Below are 20,768 nucleotides of genomic sequence, written 5' to 3' on the forward strand. Positions count from 1 at the left end.
CTCCAGGTCAAAAAAACTCACTTTGGCCGCTTCTTATGTAGCTTACGGCCACACCACTCTGATTGCGCCAGATCTCGTTCGATCTCAGAAGCTAAGCAGAGTCGGGCCTAGTCAGTATTTGGATGGGAGACCTCCTGGGAATACCAGGTGCTAAAAGCCTTTTTAAATGCCGAATGATAAACACTCTAGTTCTCTCCAGGTCAATAAAACTCACCTTGTCCGCTTCCTATGCAGCCTACGGCCACACCACTCTGATTGCACCTGATCTCGTCAGCTCTCGGAAGCTAAGCAAAGTAGGGCCTGGTCAGTACTTGAACGGGAGACCTCCTGGGAATACCAGGTGCCGTAGGCTTTTTTTCACCTAATAATTAAAACTCCAGTTCTCTCAAGATCAACAAAACTCTCTTCGGCCGCTTCTTTTCTAGCTTATGGCCACACCACTCTGATTGCTCCTGATCCCGTTCAATCTCAGAAACTAAGCAGAGTTGGGCCTGGTCAGTACTTGGATGGGAGACCTCCTGGGAATACCACGTGCGGTAAGCTTTTTTAAATGCCGAATAAGAAACACTCTAGTTCTCTCCAGGTCAATAAAACTCACCTTGTCCGCTTCCTATGCAGCTTACGGCCACACCACTCTGATTGCGCCTGATCTCGGAAGTTAAGCGGAGTTGTACTTGGGTGGGAGACCTCCTGGGAATACCAGGTCCGATAAGCTTTTTTAAATGCTGAATAAGAAACACAATGCAAGTAGCCACAAAATTTGGCGTCATCCTCCAAAAGCACAACTTTGATCATTCGCAAGACATTTGCGGCGATCCAAGTACACTATTTTTCCAATGGAAGAGCACGTTGTTTATTTAAGACAGTAACCCTAAAATGTTCAGCCACCATGTCCAGGACATATTGATCATAGAGATGCATTGGCTGGGAATCGAACCCAGGTCAACTGCTTGGAAGGCAGCTATGCTCGCCACTATACCACCAATGCACAAAAAGAGCCTGGCATGATGACACAAAAATTGAATGAACTGAAATGTAAGTCAGTGTGTAACATTGGGAACTGACAGATTTACCTTCAACCACAACAAGGAAACTATACAGCTTGGTTCCATGGTGTAATGGTCAGCACTTTGGACTCTGAATCCAGTGATCCGAGTTCAAGTCTCGGTGGAACCTTCATTATGCACATGGAAAACAACTGCCATGTTGTTCCCATGCTGTTGTGAAACTCAAATGGGATATAGAGATAAGTGAGACAATGCAAGTAGCCACAAAATTTGCCGTCAACCTCCAAAGGCACAACTTTGATCATTCGCAAGACATTTGCGGCGATCCAAGTACACTATTTTTCCAATGGAAGAGCACGTTGTTTATTTAAGACAGTAACCCTAAAGTGTTCAGCCACCATGTCCAGGACATATTGATCATAGAGATGCATTGGCTGGGAATCGAACCCAGGTCAACTGCTTGGAAGGCAGCTATGCTCACCACTATACCACCAATGCACAAAAAGAGCCTGGCATGATGACACAAAAATTGAATGAACTGAAATGTAAGTCAGTGTGTAACATTGGGAACTGACAGATTTACCTTCAACCACAACAAGGAAACTAAAGTGCTTGGTTCCATGGTGTTATGGTCAGCACTCTGGATCCGAGTTCAAGTCTCGGTGGAACCTTCATTATGCACATGGAAAACAACTGCCATGTTGTTCCCATGCTGTTGTGAAACTCAAATGTGATATAGAGATAAGTGAGACAATGCAAGTAGCCACAAAATTTGGCGTCATCCTCCAAAAGCACAACTTTGATCATTCGCAAGACATTTGCGGCGATCCAAGTACACTATTTTTCCAATGGAAGAGCACGTTGTTTATTTAAGACAGTAACCCTAAAATGTTCAGCCACCATGTCCAGGACATATTGATCATAGAGATGCATTGGCTGGGAATCGAACCCAGGTCACGCGGGGGCAAGTCGTGGATAGCTGGTGTTTACTGACAGCCAATGAGATTGCAGCATTTTCGATGCTATCCAAGGTGCTGAACATCCTGTGTTTTCACAGACTGACTCCACTCTATTTTCAGCACTTTATAGAATATTTAAGTACTGGACTTATTAATGACTATTAACCTATTGTATTACAGTTTTCCGCCTTATAAACATTTTAATTGCAATTACTTCAATTAAATATTCCTTTACTGTAAATGGTGCACAAACTAATAAGACTTGTAGACATTAGACCATGAAATATATTTATTTATCACAATAGGGACTGAAAACATTGAACACAGTGACACACAAACACAACACTTAATATGTAAAACAAATCTATAATGTATATATGCTTTTTTTGCTCTGTCTTTATCCAGATCTTCTGGTGCTGTGACCTGGTCCATGCTGACGTCTTGGTGGCAGCAGGAAGCTTTGAGGAGGACAGTTGATGGACCATCTCGTCAGACCAGAATAAAGACAAAGAAAATTAGTACCATTAAGTGTGACTTGATGTCAATAAAGATTTTAAAGAATGAACAACTGTTTGATATATACACAGTCTGTATATCAGACTGATGGACACAACATATAGATTTTTTTGTATGCAAATGCAGGTAGAATAGTACACAATGATGATGATTTAGAATCATCTAGAAATAAATAAAAGACACCACATGTTTACTCACAGCTCTGCACATGCTGCCTGCAAGGAGCGATGCTCTGCATCACTATGTTCATCTCCATCCATCCTGATGCAAACAGAGAAAAATTACAATGTCATTCATATCAATATTATGTCACTATTATGATGGAAGTGTGTATGACAGCATGAGTCTCTTTGTCCCTACATCGCAGTGTTTCTTCACATGAAGAGTCACCCTCCTGCTGTCCCACATCTCTGAAGAATGAAGTCTCATCAAGAAACGCCCAGATTTCACTTCACCTTCTGACATTCAAAACAGACATGGCATATGATGATATATGTACAAGTACAGGTCCATTCAATAAACAACTTTATCACATTCTGGTGTTCTCTGATTTAACAGTGGTGGAGAAAGTATATAGATCTTGTACTTGTACTGTCTATGAAATACATTTATTAAAAACAGCAGGACATGACAGTACATATTGAACACAGAGCGTAACAGCCAAATGCAATCAAACTATTACTAAATATGGACACTTGGTGGAGCTGTTCTGTGTTCCTGGGATTATATATGCAATTAGAACATGCTTTGACAGCAGGTGCACCTCAGTAGCCCAGGTATTGGACGGGACTCCTTTAAGAGCCCATAGTGCAAACACAACACTAACATGTAAAACAAATTGTCCAAATAATTTATATAATTAAAAAAATGCAAATATTAAAATCAGAAAACATATACATGAAAGAACATTCCCCTTTTCTCTTAATTTCCCTATTCAACTACCCATCTCCTTTTTTCTTTCTCATAAAAGGCAGACACCTGGAACTCTCTCTAGGTCATCTCCTTCGCCATGCCTTGGTCTTTGTACTGAGAAAAGACTTTAGCAGGGCAGTAAACATACATACAAAAACAGAGGGAAAAGAAAGGCGTTTCGACACTTTTTAAAGCAATTGTTCTCGGCCTGAGAACTTAATCCCCCCACCCACCCACGAAGGCTCCGAGATGAATGTACAAACGTGACATTGTTTGGAAGAAGTTGTGTCCCTCAAGTACTTTTTTTTTTAAAAACATGTTAATTTACCAAAAGCATATCTGTGAAACCAACAATCTTGTGTTTAATTTCTGACGATTCTGAGACTCAAAACTGCCTTGATTGCAGTTTAGGACAGTTGAAAATGTAATTATTGAAATAAGAAAATATATATACATGAAAAAACATTCCTCTTTCTCTTATTTTCCCTTTTCAACCATCCATCTCTTTTTTTCTTTCTCATAAAAGGCAGACACCTGGAACTCTCTCCAGGTCATCTCCTTCTCCATGCCTTGGTCCTTGTACTGAGCAAACACTTTAGCAGGGCAGTAAACATACTTCCCTGCTACTCCAGGAAAGCCAGTGTGGATGTGAGGACTGTTTGGGGCCTGCTTCAGTCCCATCTTGCAGAAGCGACACCTTGGACCTGTGTGCTGGGATTCAGTTTTCTGGGATTCAGTGTCCTGTGAGTCAGTTTCCTGCAATTCAGTCCTCTTTCTTTTTTTGTCCCCTCTCTCCTCCACCCTTTTCTTTGTGTCTTCCAGTTCCTTCTGAAAGAACTTTGTCTGTGCAAAGTCATTAAAGGGCATTTTAGGGCTTGTCAGTCCTTCAGCACCGTAGGCTTTAAATACTTTATTAGAGCAATAAAAGTATCTAACAGGGCCCTGCTGGTAGAAAAAATGAATGGATGAACCATCATTTTCATACCGTGACTTTGGCTGGCCACAGGACAGGCATGTTTTCGTCTGTTTCTTCTTTTGAACTGGTTGTTGTTGTTGTTGTTGTTGTTGTTGTTGCTGTTGCTGATGCTGCTGTTGCTTTTGGATAATGGTTTGGACAATCTTCTCAATGGAGTCTTGAGTGAGAGTCTGAGCAGGTGGCGGTGGATTAACCACTGCAGCAGGCATGATTATAGCTGGGATACGAGTCGTCTCACTGCCCTTTGTCAGAGAGTGCCAGAGTTCCTGCCTCTCTTGCAGTTTCTCAGGGCTTGTGTTCAAAGAAGAGCTCGTGTTGAGCATTTTGCACAGGTGTTTGACGTATTGTAATATGTGATGTTTGGTTGTTGGATGGAACATGCTGTTTGGGTCAGCACAGGAAGTGTGGACAAGAGCAGCATATTCCTGGTCCACAAGCTTCAGCATGTCCTTCTGTCCACGGTGTTTGTTGAGCAGGGTGTCAATAGCTGCCTTCATGGGGGCCGGCCACCGCTTATGGTCCAACACAAATACTCTCCCTCCTGTCTTCACAGGTCCAGTGCGAGCAGCAGTTGGTGAGGACAGCAGGGGCAGAGATGGCCGACATGCGGTTTCTGTGGACACAAAAGACACAGTACAATAAATTATTATGACCTACAGAAGGGAAAAGCCTTAAAACCCGGCACATGATTGACACACACACACACACACACACACACACACACACACACACACACACACACATACACACAGTATGTTTATGTAACTGTCTACACATTCAATATTTTCACATCTCGTGAGAAAAAAATGCAACACATTTCCTTATTAAAATAAATATGATTGAAATTCAGTTTCTACTAACTAATGCTGAAGTCTCGTCCACTACTTCGTTTGTCTGCTAGCTGGTTACCTGGATCTGTTTGAGGCTCGGGGGTTGTCCTCGGACTAACTTTGAGTTGGAAAGCAGAATCTGCAGGAGGGCATGGAGGAAACTGAAAGAACCTGAGTGGTGCCATTGAGGAGGACTGAGCAGCCGGTGCGCTGCTTTGAGGAGGTGGATTCAGGAACGGGGCAGAGTCTGTCTTGGTTCTGTCCTTGTTCCAATTCAGAGGAACCGGACGGCAACCAGGCTCTACGTACTGCAGGCCAAATTTCTCTCCCGTGTCTGTATTCGAGAGATGGAATGCTGGGTATTTGATGCGTCCCAACACCCGTTCAGAAACTGCGTTGAGCTGTGCCATCAACGCAGGATCAAAGGCAGCAGGGAGGTGAACACCAGGCTGCTTCAAGTCCACCAGGCGCTGGAAATTCCACCGCGTCACCCCAGTCATCCCCTGAGCTTGAAACAGCTCTGGGGAAACGCGTGTTCCAGTGACCCACTGAGCCTGGTGAAAGTGATAGCCCTCCTGCTGGGATGTCCCTCTGATGGGGATCCACACAGGAACCCTGGCCCCATCACCCGGCACATGATTGAGCTGCAGTGATCCTCCATCCCTGTACAAAATGCCACCGTCCACCACAGGATCACTCAGGCAACCCCGCAGGATGTGCACTCGCTGAATCCTCCATATTTTCAGCATTGAGGGCTTGAAGAGGGGAGTGCCATTGGGGTCACTGGCAAGGTGAAACTGTTGGAAAACACCCTCCACTCTCTTGACGAGCTCCTCAGGCAGTGGGATTCTGGTCCTGCAGTGCTCCCGGATGTGTGTCTTTGTTGGATTGGCAGGCTGGATTTTGCAGAAGGCATAGGCCTCTTCCAGCCTCCGCAGGTCTTCCTGATCCACCACAGAAAAGGCTGCAGACAGGAACTGCGCAAATGAGCTGTACAGTGCATGATGCTCTGTCACACACTCACGAAGCAACCTCCTCATGCAGTGGAAAAGGTCCAGTTTCACACAAATGTTGGGATTGAAGTCAGCTCGTGAGGCGCATGCGTTCAGCAGGTTGCCAGAAGTGACCTCTGTAACAATGGCATCAGTTGTTCGCCAACAATCCCAATTCAGGTGCTCTCCTGCATGAGATTCTGCGACCTTGAATCCCGCACAGCAATCCCTGAAAGAAAAAAGAAGCGCAGCCATGAATATTAAAGCAGTCATATGAATCGCCACCTGTAGTCCAGTGTGTATGATAACATGATTAACAGCTAAATGAATGCTATGTGATATCTTTAATCAAATTGGAAATATGAAAAGCAGTACAAGTTGTGATTATGTGTCATTTGTAAAAAATAAAGATTAAAATGTACCTGTCTACCCAGTGGTATTGTGCCTTCTGTAAGCCTGCTGTGCTGTAGCGCTGTGCCAGTCCCTCATACATGGGCTTCAGTGACTTCTCTGTCTCCGACTGCACCATCACCCATGAAAGTATCATCCAATTCTCATTCATGACCGCATACGAGGACATGGTGCCGGATGAGAAAGTGACCTTTCTTGCAACCTTGCGGGTGTGGTCCGATCGGAAAGCCTGTCCAAAAGTTCCCTGGAGAAGTGTGTTGATGGCCCTCTCCTGGTGATGGTACTCATGCAGCAGGCAGGCAGTCAGGTAGTGAGAAGACACAATGATCCCGTTCCAGCCATCTGAATCCCCGTACTCGCCGAATGGAGCCGGCTTGGTTTCCTGCCTTAGGAACTGAGTAATAGTTCTCTGGTCGTACTTTCCTGCCTCCCCATCCATGACGTTTTGGCAGCTGAGGAGGTGAGCCAGGTGAACCCGTTCAAATTTCAGGTGCATCACCTCCATTAACTGCTTTGCCATGTCGTTTGGAGAGTTGCCCGTGCGCCTGAGCTCATCCATGACCGATTTGCATATGGCCTTCTTGTATGTAAGGACTGCTGGCAACATGTTTGTGTATCTTTTTGGCAGTTTTTCCAGCCACACTGGGTTGTCAGCGTACCACCGTCTTTTGCACACCTTACAGCACAGCCTGGAGGACAGCAGGTAATACTGCCCAGTGATGCCAACAACCACGCGAGGCCGACCAACACCAGCAGAGGCCACTTGTGGCCGGGCACAACCTTCAATGCACGGAAGAGTGTCATTGTTCCTCATTCTCCCCATAAGGCTCTCGTTCTCTGGCTTCCATATAAAGAATGGATGCAGCTGAAAGTACTTAGGGGACGGAAGATCCGAAATACTGTCTATCAATTCTGGCTGGGGTGGGGACCGCCACAAGGACACCATCTTCATAAGATTCCGCATAGGCATGGAGCCTGGCCAGAGACCCAGAGACTCCAGCTCTGTTTTCATCCAGATCCTTTGCTGCTGCGAACAGGTCCACTGGCTGACCTCTTGGTCAAAGGCCGGAAGCTGTGGAGGAGGACGGATGGGGACAGCTAATGGCTCACCTGGTCAGACGAGAATAAAGATATCGCAAATTAGTACAATTGGGTGTAACTTGATGTCAACTTTTTAAAATGAACACATTCAAATACTGACTTTGATCTCTTCGTGCAACTGGCTGTTGACCCGGCACTGCAGACGTCTCAGGAGGAATCCGGAGGTCATCTGACTCTATCGAGAACATTGAACATGTTGTTGTTGTTATTGACCGTAAGATGAAGCTAGATTTTAACATGACGTCTACACTGAGCTGAACACTGGAGTGCTGATTACGTTTGGTCTGAAAACTACATGTGAGTTTAGATATTTTTAGGATGCAAAAACACAACAATCCACACCAGGCTGTGACAGATGAGCTGCTCCTTCTGGCATCAGACACAGGAGCTGCTGGGGAACGGGCACAGGTCTCTTCACAGGTGGCAAAGCAGAGGCTGCAGGAAGAGAGGGATCACAGAAAAGAATACATTTATGTTTTATAACTAATATAAGTACAGTAAATGTAACAGATAATGTTTTAATGAATAGACAGAATTATGATTCATTTACCATCTACTTCTGAACCTGGAGCCTTAGCTGGTGCAGCTAGTGTCGCAGATGATGCTGCAATGGAAACACCCGTGTTTGTTATTTCTAATTTGACAATACACATCAATTACTGTTAGTAAAGGCATAAAATAGTATTAGTATCTTTACTTTGCCTGCTTTTCTCAGCCAAATCCAATGAAACAGACTGTTTTTAATATTATGATATAAAGAAACTACTCCATTCATACACACGTGTTTATGTTGGATTGGGTTAATATTTAGTAGCCAGTCATTACGATTTAACCTCTGCAGGGGAAGCAACATGACACTAAAACACACGTCAAACACATGCAATCCGGTGTTAGTAACACAGTAGTTCCACATATATAGTGTTCCTACATTAAGATAAAAGGAGCATAAGAAAAACAAAGACTGATACGTACCTCCTCACAGCTGGGATCAATTCATAGTCACAAGGACGAGAGGGAGAACACCAGAACACACACAAGACCAGAACAGGTCAACATGAGACGGAACAATAAACTCATGCTTCATGTGGGAGAACAATTCATGGTCCCAGTGTTGTCGGTCAACGGCAGCACGTTTTCGATTAAAAACCTTTTTCTGTACCCAAACCCTGTCGTAGTCTGGCAGATGATGACGATGGTGCAAAATCAGCTGTTAAACACAAACAAAACAACAACATGTATGCTGAATAGAACACACGATCAATAGAAAATGAGCTGAACTGTAAAGTCTCTAGAATCTTCATCTAGAAACAAAAAAATAAAAGACCCCACATGTTTACTCACAGCTCTGCACATGCTGCTTTGAAGGAGAGATACTCTGCATCCCTCTCTCCAGCTCTTCGTCTTCATCCATCACTGATGCAGACAAGAATTACAATGTCATTAAATACATATCTTCTTGTATTTGAGGACTTGAATCCCCACATGACGGATGACAGCGTGTACATGATCCTGACAAAACATATAGAACACCAGACTCACCCATGGCTTCAGCAGGAGCAGGCGGGGGTTGTGACATCAGAGAGGATCCAGGTGGCGGATGCAGCTTCTTCTGGAGGTAGAGCTGGAGTTTGTGCATTTTTGTTCCTGCAGCACATTTTTGTTTCACAATGAAGGATGCGTAGCCATCCTTCCTGCTGTCCCAAATCTCTCGCCAGGTGTTGTTGGCACGAGAGCCAAAACCAACCAGATGCTCATCCTCCGATGCTGCTGCTGCTGCTGTCACAGCTGGCTTTCGTTCTTCATAGCTGAGAAGAGACTGGATTTCGGGAAAGCTGAGGGAAAAGCTCACAAATGACAGTAGGCTGTCCTTGTTGTGCCCCGCTGCCATGAACACTCCTGCAGCCTCCTCCTTTTTCTGGTTCTTGATTAAGTAGATGGTATACCCAATGTCATTCTCCAGGAGCCAGCGGAAGGACTTCCCCTTATACTTCCCAAACTGCAGGATGTATTCTCCAGTCACCTCAGTTTTCTCTGAAGGGTCTCCTCCTCTCCGGCGGACCACAGTCAGTGCATTTAGCCTGACCAGCTCCTCCTTCATAGGTGCAGACTTGTCCTGCAGAGACGGGTTGTCTTTCAGGACTTTGGCTGCATCAGTTGGATCCTGACGAAGAAATCCTAGTGGTCCCTTACGGAAGGAAACTGCCACTTTCCCGGGGTAAAACAACATTTTGCGCATTTTCCCTGTTATGACAAAGAGTAGAGCATATTAAAAAGTCTATTAATACGTTATAGACAGGCATTGTTTTTATACCAGATGTTAATAGATAGTAATGGAAAGCAGAACATAGGAGGTTAGTATAGTAGCCTGACATCTGATATCATTTGTGTACCTTAGGTGGCTGTCTTCCTGTAGGCAGCCACACTATTTACATTTCAATGGAAAACCCTCACACCTCCCCCCACCTCTCCTCCTGCGGTAAAAGCCTTTGAACTACTCATGGAAAAGTAAAAGTATATGTCCTGTATATGAGTTAGGTATAGTTATATGATAACCTTAATCCAATAACTAACTAGTACCTGATTAGTAACTCTTTCTGTCAGATACATGTGGAGCAGTGACTGTACATGACTATAAACTACTGCTGCTACTACTACTACTACTACTACTACTACTACTACTACTACTAATAATAATAATAATAATAACTGTGTTTATAGAGCACATTTCACAGACAAAGAGGTCACAAAGTGCTGTACAGATTAAAAAACACAGTAAAAAAAACACATTAATTAATGGAGCAGCCAAAACACATTAAAAAAATACTACTACTGCTACTACTAATACTACTATTACTACTGCTACTACTACTACTACTACTACTACTGTTACTACTACTGTTAATACTACTACTACTACTACTGTTACTACTACTACTGTTACTACTACTACTGTTACTACTACTACTACTACTACTGTTACTACTACTACTACTACTACTACTACTACTGTTACTACTACTACTACTACTACTACTGTTACTACTACTACTACTTGATGAACCTTTAAGTAACGTTACTCAGCGTGCACATCTATGCTAGTTGACGTGATTCAAATGAAGATTAAACAACACTGAAGAAACACGACGAACTTTACAGCTTTCAAGTGAACAAGAACATGTCAACACTAATTCTCTTTACATTTCAGGTCATTGTTATTCATTTAAATTACTTACTCTTTCGCGTAACTTCCAAACAACAGAGAGAGCTGCCGTTGATATTCTGCTCCGCGCTGTGACTGAAGCAGGGAGAGCCGCAGCGGAGGAGGGAAGGAGGAGGAGGGAAGGAGCCGGCTAAACTCAAACTGCTCCACTGCGCCACTGGTGGCCAAAGAAATATTACATCGGCGGATTTCAGCACCGCCATAGGGAATGAATGGGGGCTCCGCGGATGCTCACCACTATACCACCAATGCACAAAAAGAGCCTGGCATGATGACACAAAAATTGAATGAACTGAAATGTAAGTCAGTGTGTAACATTGGGAACTGACAGATTTACCTTCAACCACAACAAGCCAATTAAAGAGCTTGGTTCCATGGTGTAAAGGTCAGCACTTTGGACTTTGAATCCAGTGATCCGAGTTCAACTCTCGGTGGAACCTCCATTATGAACATGGAAAACAACTGCCACGTTGTTCCCATGCTTTTGTGAAACTCAAATGTGATATCGAGATAAGTGAGACAATGCAAGTAGCCACAAAATTTGGCGTGCACTTCTAAAGGCACAACTTTGATCTTTCGCAAGACATTTTCGGCGGTTCAAGGACTTTTTTTTCCAATGAAAGAAATCTTTGTTTATTTAAGAAAGTAACCCTAAAATGTTCAGCCACCATGTGTAGGATATACTTATCATTGAGATTCATTGGCTGGGAATTGAACCCTGGTCAAATGCTTAGAAGGGAGCTCTGCTAGCCACCATACCAACAATGCACTAAAAGGGCTTAGCATAGTTCCACAAAAATTGAATGAACTAAAATGTAACACAAGAAGGGACAGTAAATGTGCATTTAGCTTTCACATATTCACGCTATCATTTTTTTGTATTCCCTGTATATCCCGAAAAACCAACCCAAAATCCAAGTTCATCAATCCTCTTTCGTATCGAGGACAGTATCTCCGCTTGTCACGCGGAAGACCAGGATTCGATTCCTAGACGGGGAGCGTTCCGCTGGCAGGACAGGTGTCAAAATGCCCCAAGTTGTAAATGCACAGCATAAGGAAACGGGCGACAGGATTTAAGAGACCCCTTGAGAACCAGACCCACCACTGGAGCTCACCCCCTGACCCGGCTCACCATCAGACCCCGTGGACCCACACTTAAGCACACCCCTTCAGTTAAAACCCTTATTTGGCCCATTTAGAGTGTCGCAACCCTGGTGCTCTAGAATACGAGACTGACATTGGGGATACCGGTTTACATTTGGGTTAATACAGTGTGGTACTCGAGAATATGAGACACGTGGGATACTAGCTGACATTCAAACTCATTGCTGGTGTCTGATAGTCACAATTATGTCAGTCAGCTTCTCAAATGAAGCAAGATCGCAGGGGGAACCAGCCGCTAATAAGAAGAAACAGGTCTGCAGCTCATGCAGTTCTTTAGCTTGTTCACAGATTGATCCTCGTCCAACAAGTCCCTGTATATCACTGGAAAAAACTTATCTGCCGTCTACTCTGAACATTTGAAATTGCACCTTATCTTAATAAATTCTTGAACTATGATATAGCTTGATGCTAGTTTTTAAAGTTCCTGCTCTAATAACTATTCATTATTACAGCTGTAAAAAGGCTGAATGATGTGTAAACTGACTTTTATGTGAAAAAATAAGCACTGTGTCAATCATGTGATCGTATAGTGGTTAGTACTCTGCGTTGTGGTTGCAGCAACCCCGGTTTGAATCTGGGTCACGGCAGCATGTTGGAGTTGTGTGTTGTTTAAGCTATTGTTGTTGTACACTGGCATTCGTCTTACTTCACACAGTGTCAAACTTGACAGGTACAGTTCCTTCTCTGATAACTATTAATTCCAGTAGATTTACAGCTGTAAGAAGGCTGAATGATGTGTAAACTGACTTTTATGTGAAAAAATAAGCACTGTGTCATTCATGTGGCTGTGATCGTATAGTGGTTAGTACTCTGCGTTGTGGTCGCAGCAACCCCGGTTCGAATCCGGGTCACGGCAGCATGTTGGTGTTGTTTAAGCTATTCTTGTTGAACTCTGACATTCGTCTTACTTCACACAGTGTCAAACTTGACAGCTTCAGTCGTGTTTTCTGCGTGAAGCCTTATGCTTTCCGGCTACACCAGTCCGCAGTTCTCCATCTGTTCAGCAAATAAAACTCACAACAGTTTGCATGAAATGCTGGCACATCATGGAATTTACAGCAAAGGTATCAATGTAGGGTTAGTGGCGCAATGGATAACGCGTCTGACTACGGATCAGAAGATTCTAGGTTCGACTCCTGGCTAGCTCGTGCAGTTCTTTAGCTTGTTCAAAGATTGATCCTGGTCCAACAAGTCCCTGTATAACACTGTAAAAAAAACTCATCCGACGTCTACTCTGAACACGTGAATTTTCACCTTAGTTTCAAACAATTCTTGAACGATGATATAGCATGATGCTAGTTTTTAAAGTTCCTCCTCTAATAACTATTGATTCCATTAGATTTACAGCTGTAAAAAGGCTGAATGATGTGTGAGCTGGTTTTTACGTTAGGAAATAGTCATGTGGCCGTGATCGTATAGTGGTTAGTACTCTGCGTTGTGGTCGCAGCAACCCCGTTTCGAATCCGGGTCACGGCAGCATGTTGGTCTCGTTTAAGCTGTTCTTGTTGTACTCTGACATTCGTCTTACTTCACACAGTGTCAAACTTGACAGCTTCAGTCGTGTTTTCTGCGTGAAGCCTTATGCTTTCCGGCTACACCAGTCCGGAGTTCTCCATCTGTTCAGCAAATAAAACTCACAACAGTTTGCATGAAATACTGGAACATCATGAAATTTACGTGCAGTTCTTTAGCTTGTTCACAGATTGATACTGGTCCAACAAGTCCCTGTATTACACTGTAAAAAAAACTAATCTGACGTCTCCTCTGAACATTTGAAGTTGAACCTGAACTTCAAACAATTCTTGAACAATGATATAGCTCGATGCTAGTTTTTAAAGTTCCTGCTCTGATAACTATTAATTCCAGTACATTTACAGCTGTAAAAAGGCTGAATGATGTGTGAGCTGGTTTTTGCGTAAAAAAAATAAGCATGTGGCCGTGATCGTATAGTGATTAGTACCCGCTATTTAACGCTTTTTTATACTTCCCAGGCCGAAAAACACAAAAAATGGCCTGGAACTGAATAAAAACACGGTTGCTGTCTTCAGCTCAACTGGTGCAAGAAGTCCCATAATGCTCATACTTCCAAATAAAAGTAGGAGCCAAAGTCACTTGGAGAATGTGGGCATCGATCCCACTGCCTCTCGCATGCGAAGCAAGCGCTCTACCACTTGAGCTAATTCCCCTCTGCACAAGTGGGCAATGGATCAACGTGCCAGGCCTCCTCCTACCCGCCTATTCTCCTACCCGCTATTTAACTCTTTTTTTTTTTTAACTTTCCAGGTCCATAAAAAACACACACAAAATGGCCTGGAACTGAATTTTATGGTGACATTTGGTAGTTGCAATCTTTGCAATACTTTGTGGACTCCACTGGGATCCAATGAAGATAGGGTAGGCCAGCAGCCACTGCAACAAGATGCTCCCTGATCCTGCCCAATTTACGGAGGACACTTTAAACAACAAACTTGTTTTCCATCAGTATCAGAAAATAAAGTCTTTCAGAGAGGTGGAGAATGCAGGCATCGATCCCGCTACTTCTCGCATGCTAAGCGAGCGCTCTACCATTTGAGCTAATTCCCCAAGAGTCCTTTATTTGTCAGGCAAGAGACGCCTATATCTCCTCCTCTACCCCCGCCAGGTCACACTTTTCCAAACATTCCAGACCTGTATAATCAGTTTGGAAGGTGAACTGGATCGGACCTTTCACGCAAGGGCGTTGAGACGACGAGGTGGCCGAGTGGTTAAGGCGATGGACTGCTAATCCATTGTGCTATGCACGCGTGGGTTCGAATCCCATCCTCATCGCAGTCCACTTTGCTTTGGTCTGCCATGTCATGGGCAGAATGTGCACCATTGAGCTCAAGACCAAAGCAAAATGCACTGTCAAGATTAGAAATTGCTCATTTCAAGCAATAAAGGTCTAAAATGTCTTGCTCTTCCATGATTCATTTGTTAAACAACAGTGATTCTACTGTTTCTACTCCAAGTTTTGGTGGAATAAAAATGCAGTTGCTGTCTTCAGCTCAACTGGTGCAAGAAGTCCCATAATGCTCATACTTCCAAATAAGAGTAGGAGCCAAAGTCACTTGGAGAATGTGGGCATCAATCCCACTGCCTCTCGCATGCGAAGCAAGCGCTCTACCACTTCAGCTAACTCCCCTCTGCACAAGAGGGCAATGGATCAACGTGCCAGGCCTCCTCCTACCCGCCTATTCTCCTACCCGCTATTTCACGCTTTTTTCAACTTTACAGGCCCATAAAAAACACACAAAAAATGGCCTGGAACTGAATTTTGTGGTGACATTTGGTAGTTGCAATCTTTGCAATACTTTGTGGACTCCACTGGGATCCAATGAAGATAGGGTAGGCCAGCAGCCACTGCAACAAGATGCTCCCTGATCCTGCCCAATTTGCGGAGGACACTTTAAACAACAAAGTCCTTGAGACGACGAGTTGGCCGAGTGGTTAAGGCGATGGACTGCTAATCCATTGTGCTATGCAAGCGTAGGTTCGAATCCCATCCTCGTTGCAGTCCACTTTGCTTTGGTCTGCCATGTCATGGGCATAATGTGCACCATTGAGCTCAAGACCCAAGCAAAATGCACTTTCAAGATTAGAAATTTCTCATTTCAAGCAAGAAAAGTCTAAAATGTCTTGCTCTTCCATGATTCATTTGTTAAACAACAGTGATTCTACTGTTTCTACTCCAAGTTTTGGTGGAATAAAAACACAGTTGCTGTCTTCAGCTCAACTGGTGCAAGAAGTCCTATAATGCTCATACTTCCAAATAAGAGTAGGAGCCAAAGTCACTTGGAGAATGTGGGCATCGATCCCACTGCCTATCGCATGCAAAGCAAGCGCTCTACCACTTGAGCTAATTCCCCTCTGCATAAGAGGGCAATGGATCAACGTGCCAGGCCTCCTCCTACCCGCCTATTCTCCTACCCGCTATTTCACGTTTTTTTCAACTTTCCAGGCCCATAAAAAACACACAAAAAATGGCCTGGAACTGAATTTTATGGTGACATTTGGTAGTTGCAATCTTTGCAATAGTTCGTGGACTCAAGTGGGATCCAATGAAGATAGGGTAGGCCAGCAGCCACTGCAACAAGATGCTCCCTGATCCTGCCCAATTTGCGGAGGACACTTTAAACAACAAACTTGTTTTCCATCAGTATCAGAAAATAAAGTCTTTCAGAGAGGTGGAGAATGCAGGCATCGATCCCGCTACTTCTCACATGCTAAGCGAGCGCTCTACCATTTGAGCTAATTCCCCAAGAGTCATTTATTTGTCAGGCAAGAGACGCCTATTGTTGTACTTTTTTGTCAGGAATAAAAGTACTCGAGGGCTGATTCGTGTTGATCACCTTGCATGTAACGTTTAATAACTACAACGCCAAGACACAGATCTCGCGATCACACATCACTCATAAGGTTGCCAGGTACAAACGTAATCCCTGAATAACAGACCACTTCTACAATATACAACATCCTCCTTTTCCAAGTAAGATAGTCCCCTTTTGAGTGACTAACTGGACCTCAAAACAATTTCAGCAAATGACATTGTTCACTAACAACCATACTTTTTTATGCATACAATATGACCTGAGAAACACAAACTGATTTGCATAAAAACACATCTGTTTTAACCACTCTTATTCGGTTAACTAACATTAACTTGAACTTAACCCATCAGCAGGTCACAGTCATCAGCATTAGCTCATCTCAAAGTCATTGTACTTTGACGGATGCTTTATTTGTCTCCCACTTCTGGTGCTTCGGATAGGAGTTGACGGAGAACCTGTGCTCTTTTCACAGGCAGGTGCAGTCTGGTCTTGCTGTGAGCTGAGAGGTGGTTCTGAGTCCTCCGTTTGTAAGGCTTCTGGCTGTTCAAATAGCTCAGACTCACCATCTCTCTGCAGACTTGGGTGGATTCTCCTTAGATGCCGCCGGTTTCTCCTGAAAGTGACACCACTGGGGGTCTGTCTGCACATCATATGCTCGCGGCTCCCCTCTTTTGCTTATGACTGTTGCTGGTTCCCATCCACGCCGTGTTGTCATATGAACTGTAGTACCAGGCGTGAACTCAGGCAGAGGTTTTGAGTTGGAGTTATAATAGTGTTCCTGTCTTGCTTGCAAATGTTTAAGCTTTGAATGAAATCCTTCTGGAATGGCGGGTTGTAGCACAGCTGTAGCGATTGGCAAGGTACTTCACAACACTCTTCCCATCAGTACTTGTGCTGGGGAAAACTCTGTACCAGTCACTGGTGTGTTTCTGAGTGACAGGAGAGCTAAGTGTGGATCTGTACCTGTTTGTGTTGCCTTTTTGAGTGCATGCTTTACTGTCTTTACCATCCTCTCCGCAAGACCGTTTGATTGCGGATATCCTGGACTGGAGTGGATGAGCTTTATACCCCATGAAGCTGCAAACTGTCCCATTTCACAACTTGCAAAAGGAACATGGTCGCTCACCAGCTCTTTAGGAATTCCATGCCTAGCAAAGACCGCTTTCATCTTGCGTATGACCGTATGGGCAGTCTTGTCTGGGAGATGAAGCACTTCTGGATATTTTGACAGATAATCCACAATTATAAGGTATGACTGTCCATGGAGCTCGAAAATGTCTGCCCCAATCTTCAGCCACGGCAGCTCAGGGACCTCATGTGGGATAAGAGGCTCTTTTTGATTTTGTGGCTGAAGCTGTTGACATGGAGCACAGCTTTCCACCATGTGCTCAATGTCATGTGACATACCTGGCCAGTACATCACCTTCCTGGCCTGTGCTTTCATCCTCTGTATACCTTGATGTGCAAGGTGCAGTCTGTCAAGCATCATCTGCCTTGCACTCTGTGGAATCATAATCTTATCACCTGTCATCAGTATTCCGTCCCCAATGTTGATGGCAGTTCGCATAGGCCAGTACTGGTGGAGGTTAGTGGCAATGCTGCTTCGCTTTTTGGGCCAACCATTGTGGTGCATTGCGACTACCTGCTGCAACACGTTATCTGCGGCTGTGGCATCCTTCAGTGTCTTGTGCGTGTCAGCGTCCATTGCAGCTGTGGGCTCCATTGCGTGAACTACCCTCTCTTCAAACAGATCCTCTTTTACCTCGTCATTGTTGCCCTCAAGAAAGGCACGAGACAGGGCATCAGCGACATGCATGTCCTTGCCAGCAGTGTATACTATATTCAGATCATAGCGTTGGAGCTGCAATAACATGCGCTGTAGGCGTGCTGGCGCTTTGCTTAGATGTTTCCTGAAAATTATTTCCAGTGGTTTGTGATCTGATTGGACTGTCACTGAGTTGCCGTAAACATATTGGTGAAAGCGTTTTGTTGCAAAAGCTATCGCCAACAGCTCCTTCTCAATCTGAGAATAATTTTTCTCAGATTCTGAGAGTGCACGTGAAGCATAGGACAGAGGACTACCGTCTTGAAGAAGACAAGCACCCAGTCCATCTTTTGATGCGTCACATTGTATGGTGAGAGGCTTAGACTGATCATAAAACTTGAGCACAGGGGCTTGTGTGAGGGTGGATTTCAGCCTGTTCAGTGCAGCACTGTGCTCATGACCCCATTGCCATGCAACTTCTTTTCTCAGCAGCTGTCGGAGTGGAGCAGTTATTGTGGCTTCATTTGGAATGTACTGGGCCAAATATCTTGTCATTCCCAGCAGCCTTTGCAGCCCTTTCCTGTCCTCAGGCTCTGGCATGTTCTTGATGGCCAGCACCTTGGATTCATCAGGCTTCACTCCCTTGGACGTGACGACATGCCCCATGTACCTGACTGTGTCCACTTTGTACTGAATCTTCTCCTTATTGAACTTCACGTTCGACCTTTGTGCAGTCTCCATGACTTTTTGAAGGATGGCGTCATGCTCCTCCTCAGATGCAGCGGCGATTATCATATCGTCGGCAATTATGTGCACGCCATCAATATTTCCAAACGTCTCACAATTCTTTTGCTGAAACACTTCACTGGCGGACTTCACGCAGAAAGGAAGCCTCTTAAAGCGAAACCTGCCCCAGGGTGTGCTAAATGTGCACAACACAGATGAGGATTTGTCAAGCTTTACTTGCCAATAGCCGTCTTTCTCATCTAGAATTGTGAAGATGGACTTTCCGGACAACCTACACAGGACCTCTTCTGGGGTGGGTATGGAGTAGTGCTGCCTCTTAATCGCTTCGTTTAGATCACGAGGGTCCAAACACACCCTCAGAGACCCGTTCTTCTTCTCTGTGATGACAAGGCTATTAACCCACTCCGTCGGCTCAGTCACAGGTTCTATGACGTCTTTGTCGACGAGCTCTTGCAGTGTAGTTTTTAATCTGTCCATGACAGCGATGGGAATTTTCCTGCAGCCGTGTACTACCGGGGTCACATTGGGGTCAATGTGAATGTGATGTATCCCTGGAAACTGTCCCAGACCACTGAAGACGGATGGATAGGCTTCCACCAACTCCTCTTTTGTGGCTGGCGCCTTCACTCTGATCATGTCCACTCTTTTTACCAGCTGTAGTTTCTCGCACGCTTCTCTGCCAAGTATTGGAGTGGAGGAGTGCTTTGTTACAAAGAACTGCAGACCTGACTTGCTCTTGGTGGTTTCACATATAAAACTCACTGTGCCTTCTGGTGCCAGGCGTGCTCCTCCATATGCAACAAGAACTACTGGGGTGGGCTTCAACTGATTGGGACCTGGGATCTTTTGGTAAATGTTCATAGGCAGCACATTTGCTTCCGCCCCGGTATCCAGTTTAAACTTAACAGCAACGTTTCTGATATTGGCTGTGGTGTACCATGCTCTGTCAGCTTGTTGAGCTGTGTGGCCTAATTCAGCACATGACATAGTGCCTATGAAAAGAGACTCAACTTCCCTTTTCAACTGATTGACACTTTTCACAGAGTCTTGCCTGTCTTGTGATGAAATACACACTTTGGCAAAGTGATTTTGCTTGCTGCATTTGTGGCATACAGCGCCAAAAGCTGGACACTGTCGTGGCTTGTGTGTCCCACCACATTTTCTACAGGCATTGGCACTTGCATTAAATGTTTGTGCTCTATCTGGTGGTCTTTGTTTTCTCATTTTGCTAAATTTATATTTCTCTGAGCCAACTGCCACCTTGCTTAGTGCCTGCACTGATGCTTCTGTTTGCATCGTTCCCATGACGCGCATTTAAGACGTAGCAGCTTCTGCAGCTCTGCAAATATCAATAGCTTTATCGAGAGTCAAGACTGTTTCTCTTAGTAGTCTCTCTTTCATGCGAGCATTTGGCACACTAAACACAAGTTTGTCTCTTATCATATCTTCTTCTCCCACACCAAACTCACAGTTCTTGCATTTCTGACGAAGTTCTGTCACAAACTTGTCGACAGCGAGTCCTTCAGGCATGGAATGAGACCAAAACTGGTGGCGTTCAAAGACAATATTTTTCTTCGGCGTGCAGTACGACCTGAATGCGTCCATAATCTCGTCCAGCGTCGGTTCATCATCGCCGGCCATTTCAACGTTGAGGGTGTTGTACACCTCAAGTGCGTCCTCTCCGACGGTGTGCAACATGATAGCAATTTGCACCGGTTCATCCTTCTCGTCCGCACCTGTAGCCGTCATATAGAGCCTAAAACGCTGCTCCCAGCGTCGCCAATTTTCGCTTAAATTGCCGGTGAGCACGAGCGGTGCG

The 20,768-nt window shown here is 44.5% G+C and overlaps 1 protein-coding gene, 9 non-coding genes and 2 pseudogenes across 15 annotated transcripts; 9 read left to right on the top strand and 3 right to left on the bottom strand.

The window, feature by feature from the left end:
• Positions 1-40: 40 nt before the first annotated feature.
• LOC137797504 (5S ribosomal RNA) lies at positions 41-159 on the top strand (annotated as a pseudogene).
• Positions 160-233: 74 nt separating this feature from the next.
• Positions 234-352, top strand: LOC137797043 (5S ribosomal RNA). Its single transcript, XR_011078653.1, has one exon. It is a non-coding gene; the product is annotated as a 5S ribosomal RNA (ribosomal RNA).
• Positions 353-424: 72 nt separating this feature from the next.
• Positions 425-543, top strand: LOC137797475 (5S ribosomal RNA; annotated as a pseudogene).
• A 373-nt stretch (positions 544-916) lies between these two features.
• trnag-ucc (transfer RNA glycine (anticodon UCC)) lies at positions 917-988 on the bottom strand. Its single transcript has one exon. It is a non-coding gene; the product is annotated as a tRNA-Gly (tRNA).
• Positions 989-1,104: 116 nt separating this feature from the next.
• Positions 1,105-1,176, top strand: trnaq-cug (transfer RNA glutamine (anticodon CUG)). Its single transcript has one exon. It is a non-coding gene; the product is annotated as a tRNA-Gln (tRNA).
• Positions 1,177-1,433: 257 nt separating this feature from the next.
• trnag-ucc (transfer RNA glycine (anticodon UCC)) lies at positions 1,434-1,505 on the bottom strand. Its single transcript has one exon. It is a non-coding gene; the product is annotated as a tRNA-Gly (tRNA).
• A 732-nt stretch (positions 1,506-2,237) lies between these two features.
• On the bottom strand, positions 2,238-11,000 carry LOC137796995 (uncharacterized). Of its 6 annotated transcripts, none has more exons than XM_068595309.1 (12): positions 10,938-11,000; positions 9,244-9,945; positions 9,046-9,117; positions 8,677-8,911; positions 8,255-8,308; positions 8,047-8,139; positions 7,805-7,879; positions 6,615-7,713; positions 5,280-6,421; positions 2,843-4,983; positions 2,681-2,743; positions 2,238-2,451 (listed from the first exon to the last, which is right to left on the bottom strand). In XM_068595309.1, the coding sequence occupies exons 6-10, from the start codon at positions 8,078-8,080 to the stop codon at positions 3,872-3,874; spliced, it is 3,462 nt and encodes a 1,153-aa protein (XP_068451410.1). In that variant the 5' UTR covers positions 8,081-8,139; positions 8,255-8,308; positions 8,677-8,911; positions 9,046-9,117; positions 9,244-9,945; positions 10,938-11,000; the 3' UTR covers positions 2,238-2,451; positions 2,681-2,743; positions 2,843-3,871. The 6 variants fall into 6 exon arrangements, with proteins under 6 accessions (XP_068451410.1, XP_068451409.1, XP_068451412.1 ...); XM_068595308.1 differs by having other exon boundaries at positions 8,486-8,911; XM_068595311.1 differs by having other exon boundaries at positions 2,843-2,940; positions 4,380-4,983; positions 8,255-8,911.
• A 292-nt stretch (positions 11,001-11,292) lies between these two features.
• trnaq-uug (transfer RNA glutamine (anticodon UUG)) lies at positions 11,293-11,364 on the top strand. Its single transcript has one exon. It is a non-coding gene; the product is annotated as a tRNA-Gln (tRNA).
• A 1,508-nt stretch (positions 11,365-12,872) lies between these two features.
• trnah-gug (transfer RNA histidin (anticodon GUG)) lies at positions 12,873-12,944 on the top strand. The gene has a single exon. It is a non-coding gene; the product is annotated as a tRNA-His (tRNA).
• Positions 12,945-13,163: 219 nt separating this feature from the next.
• On the top strand, positions 13,164-13,236 carry trnar-acg (transfer RNA arginine (anticodon ACG)). Its single transcript has one exon. It is a non-coding gene; the product is annotated as a tRNA-Arg (tRNA).
• Positions 13,237-14,814: 1,578 nt separating this feature from the next.
• On the top strand, positions 14,815-14,896 carry trnas-gcu (transfer RNA serine (anticodon GCU)). Its single transcript has one exon. It is a non-coding gene; the product is annotated as a tRNA-Ser (tRNA).
• Positions 14,897-15,538: 642 nt separating this feature from the next.
• Positions 15,539-15,620, top strand: trnas-gcu (transfer RNA serine (anticodon GCU)). Its single transcript has one exon. It is a non-coding gene; the product is annotated as a tRNA-Ser (tRNA).
• Positions 15,621-20,768: the final 5,148 nt, after the last annotated feature.

Source organism: Clinocottus analis, unplaced genomic scaffold (assembly GCF_023055335.1).
Source record: "Clinocottus analis isolate CAN_PGR_092001 unplaced genomic scaffold, fCliAna1.0.p SCAF_3, whole genome shotgun sequence".
NCBI classification, from domain to species: domain Eukaryota; kingdom Metazoa; phylum Chordata; class Actinopteri; order Perciformes; family Cottidae; genus Clinocottus; species Clinocottus analis.

Coding starts and splice junctions, on each gene's coding strand:
- LOC137796995 (XM_068595306.1), bottom strand. CDS start 8,357: ATGTGTATTGTCAAATTAGAAATAACAAACACGGGTGTTTCCATTGCA. Junction 7,880..8,046: donor AGCTCATCTGTCACAGCCTG/GTGTGGATTGTT, acceptor TGTTCTCGATAG/AGTCAGATGACCTCCGGATT. Junction 6,422..6,614: donor CAATACCACTGGGTAGACAG/GTACATTTTAAT, acceptor TTTTTCTTTCAG/GGATTGCTGTGCGGGATTCA.